Source organism: Sinohyriopsis cumingii, unplaced genomic scaffold (genome assembly GCF_028554795.1).
Source record: "Sinohyriopsis cumingii isolate HCF-2022 unplaced genomic scaffold, ASM2855479v2 utg002183l, whole genome shotgun sequence".
NCBI lineage: Eukaryota > Metazoa > Mollusca > Bivalvia > Unionida > Unionidae > Sinohyriopsis > Sinohyriopsis cumingii.
The window spans coordinates 221,410-248,823 of NW_028316148.1; the positions used below are offsets into that span (position 1 = coordinate 221,410).

Sequence of the window (27,414 nt, forward strand, 5' to 3'; positions counted from 1 at the left end):
TATATATATATATATATATATATATATATATATATATATATATATATATATATATATATATATATATATATATATATATATATATATATATATATATATATATATATATTGTTAATAACTTGTATACATTATTATAGAAATCAAGGTTGTATTTTAAGCTGATAGTCAGATGCAAAGTACATTTGGATAGATAACTTGCTTTTGTCCATGGTTGTGGATTGTAATTTAAGATCCTGGTAGTTTCTAAACACGTCGACATAGCCATTCGCCATTAGAAGGTTCTGGAAAGGAACTTGTTACGGGTTGTTGTATGATTCCATTAAGGTGATTCTTTGTATCCGAAAATGCCATTACGACATAGGTCAAGTGTTGATGTATATGAAAGAGGTTTTCTCAACAAAGTCTTTATTCCTACTTTAAGATGAGGCTTGAAATTATTTACTGTTGTATTTCGATATGATTTGAGAGAAGTCATTTATTAAAATATTTTATTGCAATTGCAAATTTGTCATTGATTGTTAGATTCTTTTTAAATCATTGGGATTATTGAGGAATCAGTAAAAGACGTTCTGGATTATATCACTGTGATACATGAGAACTATTGGTGCATCAGTACTTTCAAAATCATTTGATTTCATCCTAGACATTGTATAAATTTTGACTTTGTTAAGATTTATGATTGCTTGGGATTTTATTTAAAACACTGTAAACTCCTCATAAATTTTCACTTCGTACCTGCAATAAAAATAATTGTTAATTAAGTATTTAATTGTACTAAATTAGAAGAAATCATGCATTAAAAACGAATTTAAATTATGTAGCCGGCTTCATAATTGTAAGTACAAGTGGTTTTTGGTTCGATACCTAATCGAAATAATGCCAATTGTATCTTTATTTGATCCCGCAAAGATAAAGGGCGCGCATTGTTTTCTAATTAATTACATTTTACTTAAAGACTGCTCCGGTGACCTAAGTGGTTAGAGTATCCGCCTCGGATACAGAAGGTCACGGGTTTGAATCCCGGCCAAGTCAAAGACTTATAAAAAATGAAACTAGCAGCTATCACTGCTCGGCATCAATATGGTAATGTTAGGAAAGGTCGGCCTGATGTCAGGATAATGTGGCACGGTGGGACATGATGCTAAATGCCTGCTGCATGATTCCTCACTTTCAGATGTACTTATACACTGCCACAATGCAGATATCATAGAGATATTCCTGGAAATGTTTTAAAACTACGATAAAATTTAATCACACACACATTTATTGAAACGGGTGTTTTGACGTCATAAAATAAACCAACACACTGTATTGTCGCCGATAAGAAAGCCACAGTGCTTTTTATTTTTTTCTGTTGACCGAAGCTATGATGTAGTGGATTATTGTATGGATTTTTACTGTGTAGACCCGGATGATAAAGTGGACTAATAGCTAGGTTTGATAAATCTTAAACTTCTGTCAAGGGAAGTAGTTAATCAATCACATTTTGTACTGCTTTAAACATGAGAGAGTAATACAGGATCCTCTGTTCATAAGTTATATTTTAAAGACTTGTATTCCGGATGTGGGAGTATAATCCTTTAACGGATGGGTTGTGCAACATTCTGACGGGTGCCTAAGGAAACAAAGGTAAAATATGTAAAGACATATGTATTTCATTCTATTAGACATCTGTGAAGTCTGATAGTATTCGCTTTATGGATGGCTAACGTAAATGATTTATATTAAAATTAAAATAACTGCTAGAATAGTAGAAAGATGCAACATACAATAAATATTGCTTATTCTACACCGTTCCAATGAAATAATTTTTAAAGGTAAATAAATTGTTGATAAAATATAACGGTATGTTTTTCTCAACGTTTAAACCATTACCAAATATAATTGTACTGAATAATTGAGTATTTATTTATTCATTGACTTTTATGTGGTACTTTCAAGTCATTTGAAGACTTAGTTTCAAGACGATTTCTTTACGAATTGCCGAATATTTGCTAAATAGCATATATAGTAATTTCAATGCAGATCACCTTTTAGGAATAATTTTTGCAATTATTTTGTTTCTCGTAGATTTGTAGATATATGTAATACTTACAAGCATTAGATTTCTGTTCTTTGCAGAATATGATATGATTAAGTTTGTCTCTTATTGTGATGATGTAAAACACGTGCATACATTGTGTATACATTACTGCCACCTATACGGTTGCCTAGGCCTAATTCTTACGTTATTCTTATCGTTCATACAAATGTTTACACTGTGATAGTTGCTATGCAAACGCAACGAGTGAAATCGATTAACTAGCAGTCGTTATAAAAAATATATTCAAGACTAAACAACAACAAAGTGTTCCAATACGCAAGAAGCATGTAATATATGCCTAGTTCTGTAATTACTCAGTCAGGTAATCACAAATAATGTTTACGTTATCTGACAGAAAAACACATAAATCTGATTGATGGAATGTAGATATACATGGAAGGCAACCGTAATGACGCGTCTTCTCAGTATGATATTTTATTCCAACATTTCCTGATATCATATCATTTTTGGAATTAGTAACAAGATAGTATGACAAAGAATACGTTTAAAACATTACACTTTCTTTAGCACACATTAGTTGTTTAATTTGTATTTTATTAAAATTTATAGTTGCCTCCGCATAAATAAAATTTAATAATTGGTTAATATAGCGAAGATGTTATTCGGCCGAGCAATACTAATTTCTGTATGCAATGAACGCTGACCCGTCATTACCTTAATATTACCTAAATTATTGATTATATATTACATGATCCCCCCATATACCAGCTAATAAAATAATTGCAAAGGGAAAAATATATAAATTAACAAAATATGTTGTTATAAGAGGTTAACGTTTCTTATATTTTACTTTTCGTTCTTTATCAAAGTATAAAATGTTATTTGCCGCATCAACAGTACATAGGGCCGAAGACAACTAAACGTTTATACCATGAGTTTGTAAAGTAGATTTTTAATTCGGCTGCAAAACAAAAACATTTCATAACATATTGAACCTCTCTTAAATCGGGCCAAATGGTGCCAGGATTTCTGGCTGATGTACGGAACGCAAAGCTAACTTTAAAGAGCATTATGCAGGATTTGTTTAAACCAGAAAATGTAACGTGTGTATGCATGCATTTATAAGGCTTAACGGCACATCAACACAATCCTAGTTACATGTAGCCAGGTATTTATGCCATCACAGCCTTACAGAACAAACCTTTTGACTGAGATACAATGCTAAAACAAAGCAAAGACAAAATCCAAATTATACTGATAATTTTTTTATATAAATGCAAATCAATTCCAACGGGAATTCGCCGAGATAACACGGGCGCCTCCGATAGTAGTGTCGAGGGAATTGAAACAGTTTCCATGGAGTCTACTCATCATCACCATCATGAGTGAATATGACTGACGTTTCGTGCAGTTAATGTTAACTGATTAATTGAAATGCCTACTTGCTGCATTTAATATTCACAATTTCTAGAGCTGAATATTTTTCAGCTATGTATTTAATATTTTAGTTAGTTTTGCTATGATACCATTCAACCGATATGTCTGGATCAATGCATCAGTTTATAGATACGAAATCCTTTTCAAGCGATATCGTTCCATGAGAATAGATGTGACGTGTCGTATGCATAAAACATTACTGGCGTAGAATTTTCTTAACGAAACATTGAAGAAAGAGCGAAAGAGAAGTGGGGATGTGGATTGTAATGGTACGTATAACATATTGGCCGTATCATGCTTAGGTTGTGGGTTCGATCCACGGCCGAGTCATACCAAAGATTTACAAAAATGGTACTAACAGCTGCATTAGTGTTAGGACTAGTCGACCTGGTGTCATGATAATGTGACTGGGTGTGACATCATGCTACATGTCTGTAGCATGATGTCCCAGTGCTGGACATCACTATAAACTACCACACTGCAGACATCGTATCGATACGACTGAAAAATTGGTAAAGCTACGTTAAAAATCACAATCACAAACGCACACTCACACACACGCTTAGGAAATAATAAATTAAGGACCTTAACTATGCACCCGACCCGATCTGGCCTGGGTGGATATATTACTAGAGAAAGATAAATACAGACAGACAGACAGACATATAAACAGACAGAGAGACAGAGAGAGGATGAAACATAAATAGTGAGAGCGAAGGTGACTAGCCATTACAAAGTTCCATACTTACTTAGCATATTGATTATACGAATGACAGTTTGTTAAAACTTTACATTTCCCGAACTCCTTGGCCATTACACAGCTGTTATAACCCATGCTATACAACATAATGCTTTTAATATTTGTTTCGGTATATAACTGCAGCTATACATTTCAGCAATATTTAGTAATGTCGCTGTTTATGGTACTTTAACTATATCGACCTTTTGACCTTCTTGCATTAATGTCCCTCAAGCGCATACATACCATACGATGGTATGTAAAGTGTACTTAACCTTCCCTAAACTGGTCAATATACCAATGCGCCACACCCTCCCGCATATCGAAAAAGGCGACTAATAAGATAGATTTTTAAAGTGTTGTTTTATTTTTTGGAACTGGCCTCCCTATAACCCTTCCAACATTTGCAGACTGGTTCCATACTTCCCGGAAGGCTCGATGACGTAGAATAGGCTAGGTGAGCCTTCCAGTATTTTGTAAGACGTGACTAATCGAGACGGACATGTAAAGCACAGTTAAACTTCCTTTTACTGTCCCTATTTAACTCTGCATCTTCTGCACACTGGTCGCATACTCCATTAAAGGCTCTCCTGAATGACGCAAGACGCGGCTACTAGAGGAGCACGTTTTGACTTGGGATATGTCTCATAATGATAATCCAGTTGTCAAGTCCTTGGACCTGTGAACATGGTGTGATTATATAACCAATTTAGTCTAGTATTCAATCGTTGTCTTTGTTTTGCAAGCCATTGTAGGACGACTATTCATACGTGGCTACACATAGGCAAGATTTTGCAGATGAGAACATCAGAAACACACGCATGCATACTGTACTGGCCACATTTTCTGGTTCAAATGAATTAGTGATTACACTATCTGCCTTTTCAATGCAGTCCTTAACTCAGAAATGTTGATATCAATAACTGTTAGGAGAGTTTCCATGTACAATGGAATCTCATGTTTAGCAGCCGAATTAAAAACCTAATTGTTCAACTGTGGCCGCCTACATATAAAACATTGCTGCATTGTTCGTTACATTATTTCATTGACCCAGTTTGTAGTTTAAATTCGAGGTTGCTACTTTAACAATACCGAGTAGATTGACCAGTGCCTGATGAATGTCCACCGACGACGTTGATTAGCACCTATTGGTATGACGAAGATTTACAAACTTTTAGTTGGTTTTAAGAGCACGTTTAACGCATCGGTGGTTATGTCATTCCTGCGAAATGGGAGATGAATATATTCCCAGTGATTCACCGATACAGCCAGTCAAAGACGGCCTGGGCAGGAATTCCAAAAAATACAATGAAAAACGGGGATAAGATATATTTATTCAAGATGTTAATTCAGTAATGAGTAACAAGGATTGTTCGTTTATGAAAAGTAATATATTGCCAACAGGAGACAGTAACACAACCATTTTTATTTGACAAGTATCTCACAACCAACCGACATTGTAAAAGTTATCTAACCACTTTAGCTTTTGATTTCGTATGTGTTTATCGAAATTCATAAAGTTAAGAAGGATTTCACTGTTTCGAATGTTCCGAAATTATATAAATGTATTGTCTTGATATTCTGTAATATGGCAGATATAAACATATAATGAGCAATAAGGGAAAAGACAACACACTAAATAAAGGTAATATTTCAAATTGTAGTTTTGGTATGACAAATTTATATTGACCATGTTCAGATATTATATTGATATTCTCAATATGCAGGAATGTGTCACGTCATTACATATCTACTATTAAAAATGTCAATTCAGAACGGATATTGAATGCATTGGAATTACTATTTATTGTTTTGAAGTATTCAGCATGCCATTTACCATTTTTAATCAGGACAAATTTGAATTTTTTGGTAATTCTAACATAAGGGTGAAAATGCAAAGTCGTTTAGAGCGAGCAAAAGAATAAGTTTGTGCACCACGAAAATGTGAAGTGTGTACCAGATTTAGCCTATTAAACACTATGCCCTGTGAACGATATATATATATATATATATATATATATATATATATATATATATATATATATATATATTTTCCTTTGATGTGCCTGATGTCTAGATTATATTCCTGTAACAGCAAACTTCTCCTTAATAGTCTTTTTTTTTTTAATTTTCATCTTGCCGATGAAAGTAAAGGCGTTGTGGTCACTAAATACAATAATCGAAGAAGGAGCAGAACTAAGGTAAACTTCAAAATGTTATATTGTCAATATCAAAGCAAAACATTCCCTCTCGATTATTGAATAATTTCTTTGGTGCTTATTTAATTTCTTTTAAAATAGCACACTCAATGATCAATACCATCTTTTTAAATCAAAACTGCTCCAACCCCAACATCACTTGCATCAATAGATAGTTTAAATGATTGGCTGAAATTTGTCGCTGTAAGAACTGGCGTGCTTTTATGTATGGCTTTCAACTTGTCAAAAGTCTCCAGATATGTTTCATTCCAAAGAAACTTGTTTTTCTTACTCAATAAATTTGTCAGGGGTTCAGCAATTATAGACAAATTGGATGAAAAAAAATTCGATTGTATCTGGCCATACCCAAAAATCTCATCAGTTGTTGCTTTTTATTAACAGGCACGGGAAATTCAGAGATAGCCTTGACCTTAGAATTTATAGGTTTAACTTGTCCATGTTCCGCGATATGTCCTAGAAATGTTACACTAGCACGACAAAACTCACTTTTAGATAAATTAATTGTCAAACATACATGTATGAGTCTGTCAAAGAATTTCCGAATTGTTGCTAAATCTTATGTCCAGGAGTCTTTGTAGATGATGATATATTCGATGTCAGCATCACAATTGTCTGGACCAGAGGTAATCATATTTGTGAGACGTTAAAATGTACTTCAAGACCCTTTCATCCCAAACGGCATTACTTTATATTGGTAAAGTCCATCTGGAGTCACGAATGCCGAAATTGCCTTTGCTCTTTCCGTTAGTGGAATTTGCCAAAATCCTTTCAGAACGTCAAATTTGGTGACATACTTGGCATTCCCGATATTATCACTACAGTCATCGATTCGTCGTAATACGAATAAATCTTTGTCACACTATTCACCTTCCTATAATCAGTACACATATGGAAAGTTTTAACTGATTTTGGAACAAGTATGCATGGTGAACTCCAGTCGCTTTTACTGGACTCTATAAAATCATTCTCCAGCAAATATTGAATCTCTTTTTTCAGGTATTCCTGTTTGAGAGGGTTCATCATTACGGGTGTTTTTTCACAGGTTTGGAATTTACAATTTCAACTTTATGGACATTTGTGTTGGTTTGTGTTGGTTCTTATAGGAACATCTGGAAATAAGTGCTCATATTCAAATAATAACTGTTGATATTCATTTCGTTCTTGCTATTGCAAATGTGAAAGTGTCTGGTCCAGATCTTTCATAATTTCTGAATTCTGACGATTTGGCACTCCAATATGAGAAGAATCACTTAAATCTTCACGGAGTGGGACAGATACAACCAAATTAATTGCATGCTTAATCTTGCTATCTCTTTCAATATACTCTTTAAGCATGTTTATGTGACAGATTTGTTTTTATTGACGCCTTCCATGAGTCTTTTTGATGTAAATTACATTATTTATTTTCCTTGCAACTCTGTAAGGACCATAATAATTTGGCTTGAAAAGGATTTTGTGGTATGGGCAAGAGAGCCAGGACTCTATCGCCAGGTTGAAAAGTCCTCTTCTTCGAGTTTTTATCATAGCTTGACTTCGTTTTGGATTGAGTGCAGATTTGCTCTTGCAACCTCACAAACCTTTGACAACTTATACTTACAATTAGAAACATAATCAAGAAGATTAATTTCAGAACATTCATTAGAAAGAAGTTTCTCTTTCAATAGCTTGAATGGTCCACACACAGTGTCCAAAACCCAGTTCAAAGGGACTGAAACCGAAAGATTCTTGAACTGATTGCCTAACAGCAAACACTAGTAAATGAATGCCTTCATCAACCTCATTACCCGTATCAAAACAATATGATTGAATCCTATTTGTTAAAGTTTAATGGAATCTTTCTAATGCCAATTGGTTCTCAGGGTGCTAGGCAGAAAATTTAATTTTTTGATGGCCTGATTCGTACATAGCTTGCTGAAAAATTCCGGACATACAATTTGAGCCTTGATCAGACTATTGAATTGGGAAGGCCAAATTGAGATTTTTTTTAAAAAAAAAAAAAACTTTATCAAAGCTTTTTCTATTCTTTTAGATTTTATATTCCTCAAGGGAATTGCCTCTGGAAACATTGCTGATGCACACATTAATGGTCAACAGGTATTGGTTGCCTGACTTGGTCTTAGGTAAGGGACCAACACAATCTGCCATAATTCTACTAAATGGTTCATCAAAGGCAGGAATAGGTTGTAGATGAGCCTTGGGAATTATCTGATTTGGTTTTCCTAACATTTGACAGGTATGACAAGATCTACACCATCACTTTTGATTTTGAATAATAGACGTGATTCAAGAGCTTGTGATACATTTAATTGATCCCTAAATGACCAGCCAATGAAGTTTCATGGGCCAGTCTAATTACCTCCTGTCTGTAAGGTTTCGGAACTACAAGTTGATAGTTTACTGACCACTCGTCATCAGCATGTACCTCAGGAGGTCTCCATTTTCTCACAATAATTCCAGGAAATTCAGAAGATTTAGTTTCACTAATGTTCCTTTGAAACAAACAAGAGATATCATGATCTTTTTCCTGTTTGACGACAAGTGATTGTCGTTTATCATCCTGACTGAAATAAAAGAATGAATAGTTAAAAGAGGATCAATGTGACCAATACCTTCTGATTGACCCTAACAATGAGTGAAAGTGGCCTCATCAAAAGTCTGACCAATAAATGTTTCAGCCAAAGGATTACTTTCCGTATCTACATCATTCTCAAGGGCTTTCTTTGCCAAAGGTCTAGTAACTGCACAAGCTGGAAATAAATCACGTAATTCTTTTTCAATTGGATCGACTTTCTGATCCAAGCAAGGTTTGTCAGTTACAAGTGGATTGACTACAACCTTATCTTCAGCTAGGTTGTTGACTAGTAACAAATAAATGCCCTCAACGGGTAAGACAGAGACTGTTCCTACTATAACGGGTCCTGAGACTAAGTATGATAGCAAATTTACACAATGGAGAGGAACACTAACAAAGCCGCACTCTACTCCCTGAATAAGAATACTCTCATTAGAAGAAGACTTCTCAGAAAAAGACAAAATACCTGACAATAAAAGACTCTGAGAAACTCCTGTGTCCCTTATAATTTCAATAGGGATAGGATTGGACGAATCACCCAAGAGTGATATAGAACCCTTCGATATGAATGGTTCGTAATTCTCCATCATAAAATCAGACTGGAGTTTATTAGACCCAACAAATGGTTTAGGCTGAAATACTTTTCTGCCAGAAGACTGTTGAGTAGAAGTCTTTTTTAACAAAAGGAACTTTATGAGTTAAAGACTATTTATCTGCAGCTCGAGCAGCATTTCCAAGGTTTCAATATGATGCTCGTCAAGGTAAGATTTAATGTCACTATGGACACAGTTTTTGAAATCTTCAAGTAATACAACTTGTTTGATACTTTCACAATATCGTTAATCTTTCTTGGCTAAGCACCATCTATCAAACAACTGTTCTTTTTCTGTTGCAAATTTGACATGAGTTTTTTCGATAGTTTATGAATTTTTTTATAAATTTCAGGGACTAACTCATAACTCCTTAGGATGCATTATTTAACCACATCATAGTTACCACTTAGGTGAACTGACAGTGAATTGTAAATATTACTAGCCTTACCAGTGAGTACACATTGTAATAACATTTGCTCTTGTTCTTTTTCAAATTTCATCTGTTCTTTTTCTTTTTCCAATTGCATTTTGTATTTTAATTTAATTCTATTTTTTTCTTTTTATGTAAGAGTCTGATACAGACATATTAATCGAAACCAAAGCTCTTTAACCAAAACATTCTTTTCTACCAAATACTGAACCAAAACATTTCTTATTTCCTGTTTCGTTAAGGAAGCCTTTAGCTCAGAAAGATCCTATTTTCTGGCAAGTTGAATCAATTCATCCTTTTCTAAAAGATCTAATTGTTCGTGGGTAGGATTTGAAAGAAAGTTTTCCACATTTTCTGACATTTTCGAAAACGTTTGCCGATTTCACTAAGATTTTAAAACTTAAGTAGAGGGGATTTTAATCGTGTTTATCTAAACATTAGTCATTTTTTGCCTTAACATGTTGAAGCAGAATCTATCGTATTGTTGTGTTCAGACCTTTCATGTTATTATTCACTGGAATTAAAAATCAATAATATTCTTGAACAGAGACTTGAAAATGGAATTATAGTGAATTCAGACAAGAGCATTTTTGGATTATATTATTGTGATATATCAGAATACATTTAGAACAGCATCACACCACGTCCTTGGCAAATTATCTCATGCACATCAACACTTTCAATCTTGGAATATATTTGTAATCCCGCTGGAATTCAGTTGGAGCATCATTCATTTGAACTTGTGATAGATCTTTAGGACCATTTGAGTTTGAATTTACAATGCTGTAAGTTATTTTGTATTCTTAGGAAATCAATGATTTGTTGAATTTACAAAACTTGTTCGTGTTATCTCTTTTCTGTTATTTAGTTTAAGACCACATAATTCCAACAAAGCCAATCAAGAACCAAACTATGTCACAATGTACTAGTAACTTATTAACTGAAGTATAAGCAAACTATGTATTAAGTTTTAAAGGAATCAGGTGTAAAGGACGAATGTTTTCATGAAAGTATACCTACACTGCATACAGCTGTAAGTCGAAAAGAGACTTGCTATTTACAAACAAATGACACGTATACAAAGATTCGACAATATGTGTAATTTTGGAAAATGAATATAATATGTGTTGAGTTTTCCAATGATCGTTAGTAATGTTGGAACAAGTTGAGCAAATAAGATTTTGTCGTACAATACATTCCTCTAAAAGACAACAGCTGCAGCGACTCAATTTGTTAAAACAAAATGTAACAGCGAAGTGATTTCTCGGTATGTGCATTCTCTGGTAATGACCATAACAATTACCAATTTCATGTCAGGTGATGACCATAACAATTACCAACTTCATGTCAGTTGATGACCATAACAATTACCAGCTTCATGTCAGGTGATGACCATAACAATTAGCAATTTCAAGTCAATCTATCGAAAACTGTGGGAATAGTTTAATTTACTAGTGCCGGAAGGCCTGTTTGATGGATGGACATGTGGATTACTATATTTTGAAAACATCAGAGGCAGATTATACAACTGATCAATATTTACTTACCTTCTTAATATTGTCTCTGTACAGTGTTCGTAATTCCTATTGCTGTAGAAGAATTTTTGTATGGCTAGTAGTACCCGTAAGCACTGTATATTCGTTTTATCAATCATCCAATTAAATACTAGCTAAGTCCGAAGTTAAAAAAGGAACAAACAAACAAATTAGAAGAACAAAGAAATTATCACCGAAAACCTAACACAGCATAATGCTATTATCAAACCTTTTTTACCGAACAAGTTCGAAGTTCTGAAGTTGAATGCATCATCCAATCATCCACTCATATGACATGTAGATTCTAATCGTAATACAAACTATGAAGTAAAAGATAATGTTTCTAAGATATCAAATTTATTGCTGCTAAAACGTTTGTTTTGTACTGATTATATTTGGGTTTCTAGAATGCTATATGTTGTACAACACAAATCAATACTGTAGTACAATCACATACTTATCATTTTTGTACTTATTGTATTTGGGTTTCTAGAATAATGTATATGGTACAACACAACGCTATACTGTATTACAGTCACGTAAATTCTACTCATGTACAGTCGATATACAAGGCGCTATTAACTTCTTGTAGCTACATGGAAGATTCGTACAGCTTTAGAATGTTTACGGTACATTATTGATGAAAATCATGCAATTTGAATTGGTTCATTGTTTCGGAATATTAACAACGTTATGCCTATATACAAACGACAACGTAACCAACTGCGCATTTTTTCTCATGTTTAGTGTGTGATGTTCAAATAGAGGAATACTGAACATTTACATATTAGAGAATATCTCAGTCATATAGTTGTCATGAATGTAAAACTCTAGAAAAGGTAATGTCAATAGTTCCTACCATATATGTACAGGCGTATGCGTGTCTGTAATTTACCATCTAAATAAAATCAAAGACAATATTTGTTATCTCTATGGATAATAACATACTTGCATTATCCTGTCTCTTTCATGTATTATGTTATATTAGGTTACGTTATGCTGTTTTGTGTAGCGGTGTGTATATTTTGCTTTTCAATATTGTATTGTTGTTAAACCCGTTTTTGTTCAAACTTCAGAAGAACCCAACATTAAATCATAGCTATTATGTATTTTCAAAATTTCCAGCAAGATATGTCATCAATGGTCATTTAATTAAATAGTATATTCATATTTGCTGTGCTGTGTGTGCTGATTTCCTTGTAAACCTCATATAGAATTAAAGTATCGTCACGATTTCATATGAATAAAGCATCGTCCATAGTTAATATGTTAGGAATGTTTCCAATTAATGTTTCTCTAAACACACGTGTTGATGTCCAGTGTGGTATCAGCTTGTCGTAAGCAGTTATAGGTTGCCCACGACAGCATGACAAAAAGGCCAACATACATCCGAATCGTAATCGTTTCTTATTTGATTTCATACATACATAAATACATACATACATGCATGCATACATACATACAGACAGACAGACAGACAGACAATACAGTAAAATTAACAAAATTTCAGCTTCAGATACTTTGCCTTTGTCTGAGAAGTGTTCTCAAATTGAAAGCTTTTAATCAGGAAGTAGAGCGTAGCTTTGCTAAAGTTCCTGTACACCGTATCAATTTTGTGACAGACTTCGTCTTAGAACCCTTGACAGCAGGAGCAGTGTTTTCTTTACCTATTCAGTTCATTGATTTATTACTAGGCAATAACCTAGCTGCAGATAAGCTTGCGGTTAATCAGCTTATAACTAACGAATCACGTCTGGATCAAATAGCGTATACTTTTGATTATGAAGTCCCTGATTTGTATCCTGGTTGTCAAGGTACCAGAGATATGGCAGAATGATCTCTTGCGAATGATGTTAATCAGGATATTATCCTTTCAGCTGACACGTGTTTGGTCAGTCTTTATGGGAAGTCCCGTTTGTTTCTAGCATTGATAAATCAAAGTATATTTATTACAATGACCATGATTTAGTACTCGTTCTCTCTATTCTAATCAGGGTGACGACAACAGACTATCACTCATTGTCGAAAAGGAACAATATACTGAGAACAGATGTTTATTTCAGAGGGTTCTTAAAGAAGCTGAAGCCATACTAGTCCAAGTTTGTTAGTTCGGATCCTTATGAGAAAATCATGACCACGTGAAGTACCCGATGTATATAAGTGTTCAATAGGATATCAAATTGACATTCAAAATTCACATCACAGCAATTTGTTAGTAAAACCCATGAAACTGCCTTGGCTGGACATTTAGAAGCTAATAATACCTATATGAAGATCTTGAAACATTTGTATTGCAGGAAAATTAAAAGAGATGTTTCTAAATGCTGTATATCTTGTCATACTTGTCCAATGGGAGAAAGAAAACCCAACCAAAACATACCTTATTTACAATAGGGTCCTGCATTTGACGACCAATTTAATAGAATAATGATAGTCTGTATAAATCCCTTACCTAAGATCGAGTCATACAAACAAACATTTGTTGACCATAATGTTTGCGTCCACAAGATTTCCAGAGGCAATTCTTGTGACAAATAGTGACACTTGAAACATATTAAACGTTTAGATAAAATGTTTACACTGTTTGCGTTCCCAAATCATTCCAGACTGATCAAGGGTCCAATATTATCGTTGAATTTTTCCAACAAGTTTTTCTTTACTTAAGCATGCAAGAGTTTAAGTCTACTGGCTATCATCCTCGAAGTCACTGGGCTTTAAAAAGATCTCATTAAACATTAAAGAATATGATTCGGCTATATTGTTTTGATAGTGGAAACGAATAAGATTCTCTACTGTCATCAAGAAAATGTAAACAAGTAACATATATTGATGAGGTTGAGTGTGATGTTCCAGGAATAAAACATTGACATTAGGCACATCAAAGTAATATATAATATAATTATGGATGCACTTGTACTTATATGGAAGTATGATATTGCCTTATTGTGTATATTACGTGTCATTCATTATACATCTTTCGATGTATTTTAATTAGTATAGTTTCATATGTATCTTTGACGAATATATAAAATAAAGTTTTGTTGCTTAAATATGTTTTTATCACCAAATCGTTATGCATATGTTTATATAGTGTGATTTACCTTTGTCCCTGATTGAATATATTGTTTACCCTACCGGAGAACTGTCATTGCTGAGACTTGTCATTATGGCACGAATTTGATGAAACTTTCCATTTCCAAGTCCTCAATAACAGAAAATTATTTTGCACAACATGTCAGTTTAATCATTGCATATAAAGGACGCTTGGTAAACACAATTTTTCCGTCATATTTTATATTCAGGTCGTGGAATAATTTATTGTTATGTTCAGATATAATTTTGAGATCGTCACTTATTTAAAGTATTCATTGGAATCGCATGGTGTTAATTCAAATTTGGACTTCAACACTACTTTGGGACTATTATAAAGTCATTAAAAGACATTTTGGTTATGTCATTTTGACCAGCAGGACTATTGGTACATCAGCAAGTCTAAACCTATTCGCACATAATGCCAATCAAAATAGTGTAATTCATTCTGAACGTTCCATGCTTTTGCACTTGTGATAGAAAATGTGGGATTATTTCTGGATTTAATTCTTAATGATGTATGTGTCCTTTACATTTTCACCTTGTATTTAAGAGAGTTAAATTATTTACTAATTTTACTAAACTTGTTAGTTTCTCTTCTTTCTGTTCATTGTTTAAAACTATAGATTCGTAATGTAAATTTGATTGATAAGTTGGATTATAGTGGTGTGAGCACGATGTGCATGTACCACATTTATAACGTAGATCATATACACGTCCCTATTGTAAAATGAAGCAATCAAAATGCTTGTGTGTGTGTGTGTGTGTGTGTGTGTGTGAAGCTGCCACACCATGGACGTTTAATTGAAAGATAAATGATGACCGTCCCACTACTCACTATAAAACATTTAAGCGAGAGGTATACCCTGTTAAAGGTGAAAGACGCATTATTGTGTTATCTATATTTGCTTAAGCCATCGTCCTTTTATGAAGGATCGATACTATACAGGATAGGTTTAAGTGATTAGTTGCAAACCATTGATGTCTACAGCTTAAACAAGCAGAATTAATCTTCTCCCTTTGATATGTGTGAATTGTTCTTACGCGAAATAGTGCTCAGACGAAGGCAAGGACACAGAAAAATATTTTAAGATGAAAATAATACTTGATGTATTCATCAAACGTTGGTATGATCTAAACGATAAATTGTTGTCCAAGTTTCGTTATCATTACAGCATCGACTAACTGGGGGCCCCGATTGGCCGACTGGTCTAAAGCGCTCACCGTTACGGATCACTGCCATCTCACTTCTGCCTGCGTGGGTTCGAGTCCAAGGCTCGGCTAGCGTGGGTACGTGGGAAAGCCTGCCAGTAGCTTCTCGTGGGTCGGTGGTTCTTCCCTGGGTTTTCCAGGGTTCTTCCTCCACCAGTTATACTGGCAGCCATGTATAGCCTATCTTGTGCTGAAAATGGCGTTAAACCCTAGAACAACAACAACAACAACAGCTAACAGGTATTGCTTTGTTATCCTTGTTATACATACCCGGACGTAATGTATTAAGCCCAACAATGAAATACTTTTCATGGTGAGATAATGTGGAAACACGCCGTCCAGGTTTAAATATATATGTTAGATAGAGTAATAAGATGCATCATGTTAGGTTTTAACTCTCATACATATACACAAACACACATAGAGATACGCACATTTATATACACTTACCTGAGTAAATATTGATCCGTACTATTTTACCATTCACCTCTCCCCATCGAAAGGCCAAATAAGTGAGCCACGCATCGTCTCGCACCCGTCCTGTATTGTGCGATGTGTGTCGTACTACGTCGGCCACTTTTTAGTTTCTTCAACTTTACTCAAGCACCCTTACATTAACTTCAACCATTTATCAGAGATCACACTGATGTATATAGCATTAGCGCAAAATGTCGCCAAACGTAATAGAAACTACACCAGAACGTTTATGCTTGCACAAATGAAACTGATCCAAAAACACATATGGTCTTTAGAAACATACAAACCATCAAATTAGTCAAAAGGAATGTCTAAAAAAACTAATAAAATAATTTCAAAAACTTGAAATGGTTAACCTTGAAAAGTGTTCCAGAGACCTCGGTCATATTTTCATCCGTCGGCAATAAATGACAGTGTTTCTAAAAACAAATAAAAATAAATGAATAATATGTGCGGCAATTTTAGCTGAAAACATCTCATCGCAATTTATCCAAATTTGACATAATTTATTACAGTATCATTAGACGCTGAAGTCTGTACGAAGAATAGCGACCTATCATTACTTAATTTCTGACGCATCTAAATGGCAATCTTGTCAGAACAGCTCAGCAGAATTCTCCAACACAAACGAAAGAACCCTGTCGTGTTGTACTTTCAACTTGACGCAAATGATACCAACCCGCCATTAAATATGTCAAACATTAAATTAAAATAATAAGAATATACAAATATTAAAATTGTGCCCCAAAAAACATTAAAACAACTTGGCAAACATTTACTTAGCACAGACACACTGACACTAAAACAAGCGTTCTAGTTTCTACACGTGATGTCAAACTGAAATATGAGGAAAATATAAATCCTTGACAAGACTTCTGAAAATAAAATGACTGAATAGAATTGGACCAACGTGGCACAAAACATCCTAGACGAAGGACCGTTTACTTTTTTTCTCCAAAATATGCTTATCTACCAAAAGCTGTAGCCTTTGTGCTTGAAGTAGACAAATATCTAAACAACTTCTAGAATGATAAAACAAACAAAAGCAACAACAAAAATCTGCTTTGACTGAGTGCATACTGGGATAAAACTTCTTACGGCATGACGAGGCAGGGTCGAGTATGAGACCATAATGTTTGGTGTCTCTTTCTAATCAATATGGATTACCGCCAGGTGAATATAGCATGCAATAAATGTCATCAGTTTAAAACTAATCCCCATTTATGATAATGTTTCATCACCACCAAGTGTTATGGTAGTTTTCGTTTCACCTTTCTCAATTTCTTGGTGGGACAACTCTAAGATCGACAAAGAGTTTTAACCCCAATCTTACGGAAGTGTCATTCCTTGAGATGCACAATGGTCACTGAGGTGCTAGAGGATATTAGATGCTAACTGTAAGAAAGGCAGAATGTAAGGTTTGATATGGCAGCCTTTTTATTACATCAAACATGATTGCGATGATATAGGGGCTGGTGCTTACATGCAATGTGATGGGTACCATTTACCAGGGGTCGCGGGCTCGAATATACGTAGAGAGAAATAACGAAACTAATCTAACTTGTATGATGGTATTATTTAATCGTATACATCATACACACGCAAATACATCCATACATCCATCCATCGATCCATACATACATACATAATTACATAATTACATACATACATACATACATACATAATTACATACATACATACATGTACGTGCATACGTGCGAACGTGCATACATGCGTACGTACATACATACATACATACACGTACGTACTTACGTACATACGTGCGTGCGTGCATGCGTACGTACATACGAACGTACATACATACATACATTACATACATACATACATACACCTACGTAATTACGTAAATACGTGCGTTTGTGCGGGCATGGGTACGTACATACATATGTATGTACATACATACATACGTACGCACATACATGCATACATACATACATGCATGCATACATCCATACATACAAACATACACGTACGTATTTACGTACATACGTGCGTGCGTGCATGCGTACGTACATATGAACGTACGTACATACGTACATACATACATACATACATGCATGCATACATCATTATATATATATATATATATATATATATATATATATATATATATATATATATATATATATATATATATATATATATATATATAGATAGATAGATAGATAGATAGATAGATAGATAGATAGACTCATTAAATATGTGCACCTTTAATTCTTCACCACTCTCATTGTATGTTTCCTCATTATCAAACTCACCTAATGCACGTTGTGGCGGTATCAAACTTCTAAAAGTGGTCCAAGATTTGATAAGGGTTAAAGCAAACATGCTCATTACGGTAAACTGGTTGTATTTAGGTTTTTCTAAAGTTTGTCATATTATCAAGTGCAGAGTGAAATTCAGTTTAATTGCATTCATCTTTTCATAATGTTTTGGAATGCACTGGTGAATTTATCTATCTAGCTTTATGTAAACGTTGTTTTATTTAATGTTCACCATCAGGCTAATACCAGTGACAATTGCTTGTTGTGTTGAAATGCATAACCTGAAATTAGTCCTTTGAATCATTCTAACAATGATTGTTTCGAACCACTCTCATCCTCATGCTAAAACCACCCCAACCCCGAAGCAGTCACATTCAATCAGTCATATTTATTTATAGTTTATTTCAAACATTCTTCACTTGACCTATTTAGTGTATCTATCAGCTCTGAAGGAAAACTTGTCAAAATAGAGAAGAAATAACTGTATTTAAAGTCTTGATTATTAGTGATCAGAAGAATGTTTATCAAACTGTTCAATGAAACAGATCAATGATCCTAAGCAGTTAAGAACAGATCATGTTCATAGATTGTTCTCTTGCAGAATCCTATCTATCCATCCATCCATCCATCCATCCGTAGATACATACATACATACATACATACATACGTACGAACGTACGTACGTCTGTCAGTCCCTCCCTCTCTCCCTCTCTCCATACCTACATACATGCATAAATACATACATACATACATACATACATCAGAGATTGATGTCTTACATTTACATATTTATGTAATGTTTATTTATTTATCTCGAAAGCTAGTTAGTTATATAACTACGTACTCATTCCTTAAAACTGATCCGAGCCATAATATTTCAGCTTCATACTAAGGTTGATTTAACCAGCTCTGACACAAGGAAGAAAGTATTAAATTCAGCTCCATGACTACTACAGTAAATTGTTTCTGTCTTTAATAGTCTAGCCAGCATAACTACATAACTATTCAAAACCATATCGATCTTTCGATCTGCATTTGAACAGTACCTATAGACAGGTAACCTTCCCAATGATATCTAAACTGGGGAAACTATGCGGAAGTTGTCATGGCATATAACGAAACGCAGTTGGGGTAAAGATTTCGTAGAAAGAGAAAGTTGTTGTAGGGTTTAACGCCATTTTTCAGCACAAGATAGGCTATACATGGCGGCCAGTATTAATGGTGGAGGAAGAACCCGGGAAAACCCCGGAAAGAACCACCGACCCAAGAGAAGCTACCGGCAATCTTTCTCACATATCCACACTGACCGAGCCCGAGGCTCGAACCCACGCAGACAGAGGTGAGATGGCAGTGATCCGTGACGGAAAGCGCTTTAGACCACTCGGCCACTCGGGGCCCCTATAAAGAGAGAGAGAGCAATATGTTTGCAATAGTAAATAATGACATTATTGCTCGTTGTGTATATAAGCTGATAAAGACTTATGTATTATAAAGGTATGCTTACCTCGTTATGAACTGTTAGGGTTGAATGATTGTTTGATTTTGAGAGAGAGAGAGAGAGAGAGAGAGAGAGAGAGAGAGAAGAAACAAAATTGGGGACGATTTAATGACTTGGAAAATATTAATTTTTTTAATCAGTCCTATTTCTTTTCGTTCGTGATTTATATACTTAAAAGTGCATACTTAGCTCACAACCCGTGTAATAGCATTGGAAATTTATGAAGTCTTGAAAATTGCAAATTGATCGTATACCACCCAAAGAAAGTGCGACATTTTTAAAAGGTTCTTTTATTTTAAAAATGTTGACTGTATATTCAAACGACTTTTTAATGTCTATTTTACCCATGTATTATTAAAAGATTGCTAACATATTTGCCTTTCATATTCTGTTCCGTAGGACAACATAATTACCTGTGTGCCGAATGTCTTCTATTTCAAACTTGGCTCTCTTTTTCTTTCCAATTTTAATCTATATTGATTTTTTATTACTTATTACCTAACTTTGATTCAGTACTATTTGGTAAATATTACATTCATGTGCCGTTAATTCCTGTACTCATGTACATGCATACATATTGTTTGCCCGACACATTTCATACAGTATGCGTATTATATTGTGTTAGAACTTACATGTTCAGAAGTCACAAGATAGCAAAAGAACATACATAAACACAACAGAAAACTTGCAATGAAAAACAGTTCTATTTTGCTTTGTAACTCATCATACAATAGCTTAAGAAACCCATTAAAGTTGTAAATGTTGTTATAGAAAGGTGAGTTTGCAAGGTCACATAATGGTTAACTAGGATATTTCTGTCGCTCTAAACAAACATTCTATAAAAATAACAAACACAAATTAAACAATTGGAAAAATTCTAAACCAGTGTAGTCTATCAAACCTTGAGGAAATATGAAACCAACTAATGACATAATAATAAGTGTGTGTGTGTGTGTGTGTGTGTGTGTGTGTGTGTGTGTGTGTACGAGAGAGAGAGAGAGAGATCTTTCACGTAGCTTTAAAAATATTCAGTCATATCGCTACGATGTGTGCTTTATGGTAATTTTTTAATCGGCCGCTGTTCGAACCCGCGAAATCCCGAATCCGAGGCGGACGCTCTTTTCTATCTTTCTTTATTTAAACACCATTCTATACAATTTGTAAGGTAAAAGTATACAGTCAGTATGTAAATACTATTTGTGGTGCTGTATTACAAAACATTAAATCTACAAAGTGATAAACAATTTCTCCTCTTCTATTTTCATTAACGGATTATCTGTTATTTTGTATTCAAGGCCTGACTTTTGTCTTTGTAATGTTGATATAATATGTATTTCCTAGTCAAATATTGAAACAATCCTTCGATGTTTGTTTGTTTTTGTTTTTTTTGCCCAATAATGACAACTTAAAGGTGTTTCGTCTTTTGTAAATACACAATGAATGCTTAGAAAGTAGTTCAAAAAATAACTATTGAATGTATTTGTTTCTTTGTTATATCATATCCTGAGAATTTGTTCAAAGGAAGTGCTATGAAGAACGCCAACTCTACAATTTTTAAAAAGAATCTCAACCAACCATAATTCTTAAAATGACTTAATTCAGGACATTAAAAAAAAACTTGTGTAATAAATCCTCTGTGTCCTAATGGCACACAGAACATAAGTCATTATCAATTTTGCCATATTATTTCAGTCTCTCTTTTGTGCATATTCGATCGTTCATTATTATATGATCCAAATCCACACAGTATGGGGAGTTGAAACGCAAGCGTATCAATGTCCAGTGGCTAAGTTCAGTTCCAAACTAAATATCTTACTCCAAATGGAAACCGATGCTGCTTCTTGAAAAATCAAGGTACACAAACGCGTGTAAAATAGTTGTGTTGTACGTAAACAGATGTCCTACAATTTGGTATCGACTTTGAGATCAATATCATTTCTTCCACTGGTTACAGTGGGTTTGATACTGTTGCAACAATATTTCTCCAGCTTAATGTTATACTTTCTATTTATGCAATTGTAGTCTTCTGTATCCTTTTGATTTTGATCTCAGGCTTTGATTCGTATATCAATTTTTGGTAATAATCCAGGTACAAATTCACATGTAATGTCCTGAACACGAATAATCACTGCTTCTATCAATTATGCGAGAAACAACGTTTTACCAGCACATGTAATATTATAATTCAAAATGAGAGATTGTTCAATATATATATATATATATATATATATATATATATATATATATATATATATATATATATATATATATAAAAGCAATCGCTTTTTCAAAAAACAACGTCTATTAGCGGATTCACAATTATTACGTTGGATAAATTTGATGGCGGAGAGATTCATAAAAGGCATGTGTCGGATTATATCTAAATATATATTATCAATGATCGGAAAAATGAGTTTATTTAATTTCTAATTTAGTTTAAACGTTTCCTTGTAGTACGCTTAACCTCTCAAACGTTACTTGCATAGTTAATTTTAAAATCATATTCAGCAATACAAATTAAAATAGCAGCAAGCTTTGGAATGAATTTGATCTCTCTAATCAGACGAATATGCTTTCTTTTACCTACTAGTAAACCCATCCCAACTTTTTTAAAATCTAAAATGGTTGACCCCAATGCTGTGAGATATTCAATTGCGTTCCGTGTTGTAGACCCTTGACCCAGCTCGTATAACTGTAATCTTTGGCCATGGTACGTTAGTAATCTAGTGCATACAATACACATTATATATTAAACTGTAACATGTCACACTCGATCTCTATTACTACTTGCAGGGCTGGAATACAGATATCGACGACTGAGCTTGAAACAGTGACATGCGTGACATTCTAAAGGAGGGTAAGAGGAGACAATGAAAGATTTAAGTAAGTAAATTTCCTTGCTGAGATTGTCCACTTGATCCTAGTTTGATACCTTTGTGGCTAAACGTAAATTGTTAATATTTATTTAGAGTACTAGTCAGGTTGGAAGAAATAGAATTCATGAATACTTAGAAATCACCATTACCATGGAGTCGTTTTGAGTGGCAAAAAAACTGTATTTCACCATATACATTAACATGATTTTATAACGTTTCTAAGCGATTTCAAAGCCATTTGCTCTCATTTCACATTGGCTTTTGTATTTTTTCATCGATCTGCATTCGATACTTGTCGAACTCAATTCCTGAAAGACTTTTATTTTCATCTTCTACGCATCTTGAACTGTCTCTTACATGTTCCAATCAAAATATTTGGTGCTTTATATATATATATATATATATATATATATATATATATATATATATATATATATATATATATAGATAGATAGATAGATAGATAGATATATATCAATTTAATTCTTTGTTTATCAGTTGTTTGTTTTTTTAATTATATTTCATTGCATGCTATCGTAATGTAAAGTTATTCACTGGAGATGATTTCCAGAAAATAGTTTGACCTTAACTGTTTTAGTAAACACATGTTGTTGATCTAAATCCTGACCTTGATTCCAAATTAGTAACAACCACGTAAATAAGTTCTATTTTTATTTTAAAATGATTGGTTGTTGTAGAGGTCATGATGGGACTACGTGTTTCAAATGTAAACAATTTTTTAAAATTGTATTTCTTGAGAAAAATGATTGGTTTTTGTCAGGGCCACACCGGGTGTACGTGATCTTTAACAAGTACATAATTTCTATGAGGTTCTGGAACATGATCACGTGACCTCCTTTTTGCGTTTTAGAATACGATATAACCTTTGTTTTGGAGAAATATTCTTAGTGTATTAGTTGGGTTGTTACACTGGAAATTGTGTTGTGCTGTTTGGAGTTATTTCAAAGTACTTGGATTCAAATGGATTTTTTCTTTTTTTTCCTGGAAAATACGTTTGTTCATATCAAATTCCTGAGCAAAGGCAGCTCTTAAAAAATGTATTCATATTTCCAAAATTGGAGTGATATTTCTTGTTTCTGCAAGGAACAGTAGACTTCAAAACTACAGATTACAGCAGACGTAATCGTCGTTAAGCTTGGATTCTTCGTTGGGACTCGAAGTTGAATTCATTAGAATAGTTTGTTATTATGATTACAAAAATTTTATTCATGGATTAGTCTTGGATTATTTTGGGTTGGATTTTTAAAACCGTAAGTTCATATTTTTCAGTGTTACAGAAATTTTCTAGGGAAATAAATTATTATATTATTTTAAAGCTTGTTGCTTTCACTCTTTCTTTTGTTACTGTTTATTCGAGCCTAAACACGTAACATAAGCATATGATGTTACTCAGTGTTATATGTTACATGCACTCGTGTGTAGCAGACACCCTCGCATGACGACCTAGTAATTATTTTTCATGTATCTACACAGTCATTCCGGATTCCTATGAAAGAAATCAATGTATATAAAATTAATAATAGATAATTATAAATATACACCAGACAGAACGGAAAGTAGATCAAATTCATGTGGATTCCTATAGAAGAATGCGATTGAGTCTGCTACACACGAGTGCATATAACACCGATTGTGTAACATCATTTTTTGGCAATGCGTGCTTAGTCGTGAGGGAATATGGGCTTGTGTGTACAGGCAAGGCGATGGGTGCCGTTTACTCGCACACCTGGGTTCAAATCTCAGCGGGGTTCGAATTAAAAAAAACTTCTAGCCTGTATGATAGTATTATTTATATATATATATATATATATATATATATATATATATATATATATATATATATATATATATATATATATATAAGCTAATTCGCTCAAAGATTTATACAGACATTGATGGGTATTTTTTTTAACTTTTTCTAATGACATTCGGAATAAGAAGAAAGGATTCGACTTCTATATCGTAATCTTGGTGTCACTCCTTGAAGACAAACATTATGATTAAGTTTTATATTAAATCTGCGTAGATCAAATTCATGTGCGAGAAAATCCTAATATTCACTACCAGACTGCATTCTCGTAACATAACTGTTGACATTAAGATAACAACCATGGAGACGCAAAGCGGAAGTTCTAATCATTTGGCAACGTTTAAGAACTTAGACGAAGACCCATGTCTTTCAGCAAGCAAGCGTTATAAAATAAAAACTTGTAAATGTATGCAATACTCGTATTCGTTATTATTGTTATGTCTTTAGCATAGATGCCCATCATCATCCTTAATGTGTGTCCGTATAATAATCCAAAAGCGTAAAATTATCAAAACCACAATGAATTCAAAGTCTATTATTTCCAACAAGCCACGCCTTACCATTACATTTATAATTCCATTTCAATAAGTGTTTCATATGTTTTGCATTTTGTTCTTTTGACAAAAACATAGAGATGTTCTTAAAAACTATTCCATTTATTTTTGATAATTTTTAAGTTTGTGGATTATAATCACCTTTTCTTGCATAATATGCTTCCTTGTATTAAACGTCATCTTTTGTCGGAAAACAGTAACTACATCTACCATCAATTATATTATAGAAATTTCGAAAAGCAGGTATATTTCTTCCCTTTTGCAATTGATATGCAATTTTTATTTTCAGACCAATGAAGTTGATTTCGAAGGAACTAACTATATGTTGTGTATTTACCTGAAAGAGAAATGCACCTTTCCAACGTTATTATCGCTGTCCTTATATATTGGATTCTGTCTCTTCTAAACGGTATGCTTCAGATTTCTTTTTATTTTCCTACTTTTCATGTTATATATACACTCTTATAAACTGTCATGTATATGTAGGATTGACTGTTTTTAAAACAACCTGTCAATAAATCTGTCATTAAAATAACGTGTCAATAAAATCTATCATTAAAGTAACCTGCCATTAAATCCTAGATTATTACATTGCTTTAAGTGTAATAATACTCAAATCGGTTTCGTCCTAAAAGATAAGCTAGTGTGCAAATAGTAAATTATTTAAACATTATCTGAAATAGACCTGTAGCAACCCAAGCATACAGTACTTAACAGTATGCCTTAGTGTTCTTTTTTTTTTTTCTTCTTTTCTTATGACATCTATACACAACACCAGAAGGATGATATCAACCAAAAGTCATAATAGACCGAAGTTTAATTTAATGGGATTTTCTATCTTCTTACAAGCGGATAAATTGATTCTTCATCTTGACTTGAAAACATTAAACTCACATATTCATGTTAAAGATTGGTCTTAAATATATGAGGAATTTCTACTAAAAATGGAGTATGTCAAATATTTTTATAGGAGGTAATCTAAACCAATCTAAGTCCGAAAGCTGATTTATTCTTGAATTTATTCCCGATACTCCTGCATAGGAATAATTGGATGATTTAATCCAAAGATGCATCTGCGTTTTACTCTTCTTCGTCAAAATACTCAATGCAGATGATCTGGATAAAAAATTGCTTCTTTTTATTTTTTGTGTGTATTTAGAGGTGGGATTGGGCGAGATGCTTGTCCACAGAGAATTGAAGTTTGTTCTGGACGACAACCGCCAAACGATTTCATCGTATTTTCTACGTCGCAATTATTCAGACAACATATTTGCACATCCTCATGTAGATTTAACCCACACCCAGCACCTATGTCATGTAAATTAAAATAAATTGTGTCATTTCTTTAGGACTTGATTACTTGCGATAAGACTACATGTGACAAATGTATCGTAACAGTAAAAGCACGAGGAGATGCTTTACCCGCTTGAAAATCAAACGCTGTTTAATATTCATTGAGAATTTCTACAGCTAATCGTTATACCACCAAGATAAGCATCATCGATCGCCTTAGGAATATGATCTGAAGAATAATGGCTACAGTTAAACAAGGTAATATAGTATGATTACAGAAATTTGCAAGTCAATATGTTTAAAATACAGCCTTTGTTGATGAAGATCACCCAAAATAAAACAGTCAGATGGAAGGATGTGAAGATTAATTATGAGCAACCTGTAATTTTTAATAATGCGCGTAGGTTGTGTTAGTGTTGAGGGCTTAGATTTTGTTTCGAAGAAAATATCAACAAGAATCAAAACTGATGCCTGAACGGCTAGGTAAGTCTAAGAGATATACTATCAGGCTGTTCGAAATGTTTGTACTAGTACTCCAATCTCTTACAAATGCAATTTTTTATCCGAATATTAATATACACGCTATCGACGAGACTGTCACAGGATGAAGCCGGGTTGGGACTGGATTAGGGAAGACACCAAAAGCAACTGCGTTTACAAGATGTTTATTTATAAACGCAATTTAAATATAACAAATCTGACACCAATATAGTAAAAAAGATAAGGAAA

At 33.7% G+C, this 27,414-nt stretch overlaps 1 protein-coding gene across 3 annotated transcripts in view; it reads left to right on the top strand.

The window, feature by feature from the left end:
* The first annotated feature begins 1,432 nt into the window (after window positions 1–1,432).
* Window positions 1,433–27,414, top strand: part of LOC149770963 (uncharacterized) — a 61,795-nt gene continuing 35,813 nt past the window's right edge. For 2 of the 3 annotated variants that reach the window (XR_016418426.1, XM_089948938.1), the window contains exons 1-3: window positions 1,435–1,629; window positions 22,925–23,014; window positions 25,682–25,801. Coding sequence is in view for 2 of the 3 variants with exons in the window: in XM_089948938.1 (XP_089805064.1) it covers window positions 25,741–25,801 (61 nt within the window). In the remaining variant the exon portion in view is untranslated. Of the gene's footprint in view, window positions 1,630–22,924; window positions 23,015–25,681; window positions 25,802–27,414 lie in introns of all 3 variants that reach the window. The other variant, XM_089948939.1, reaches the window with a different exon arrangement.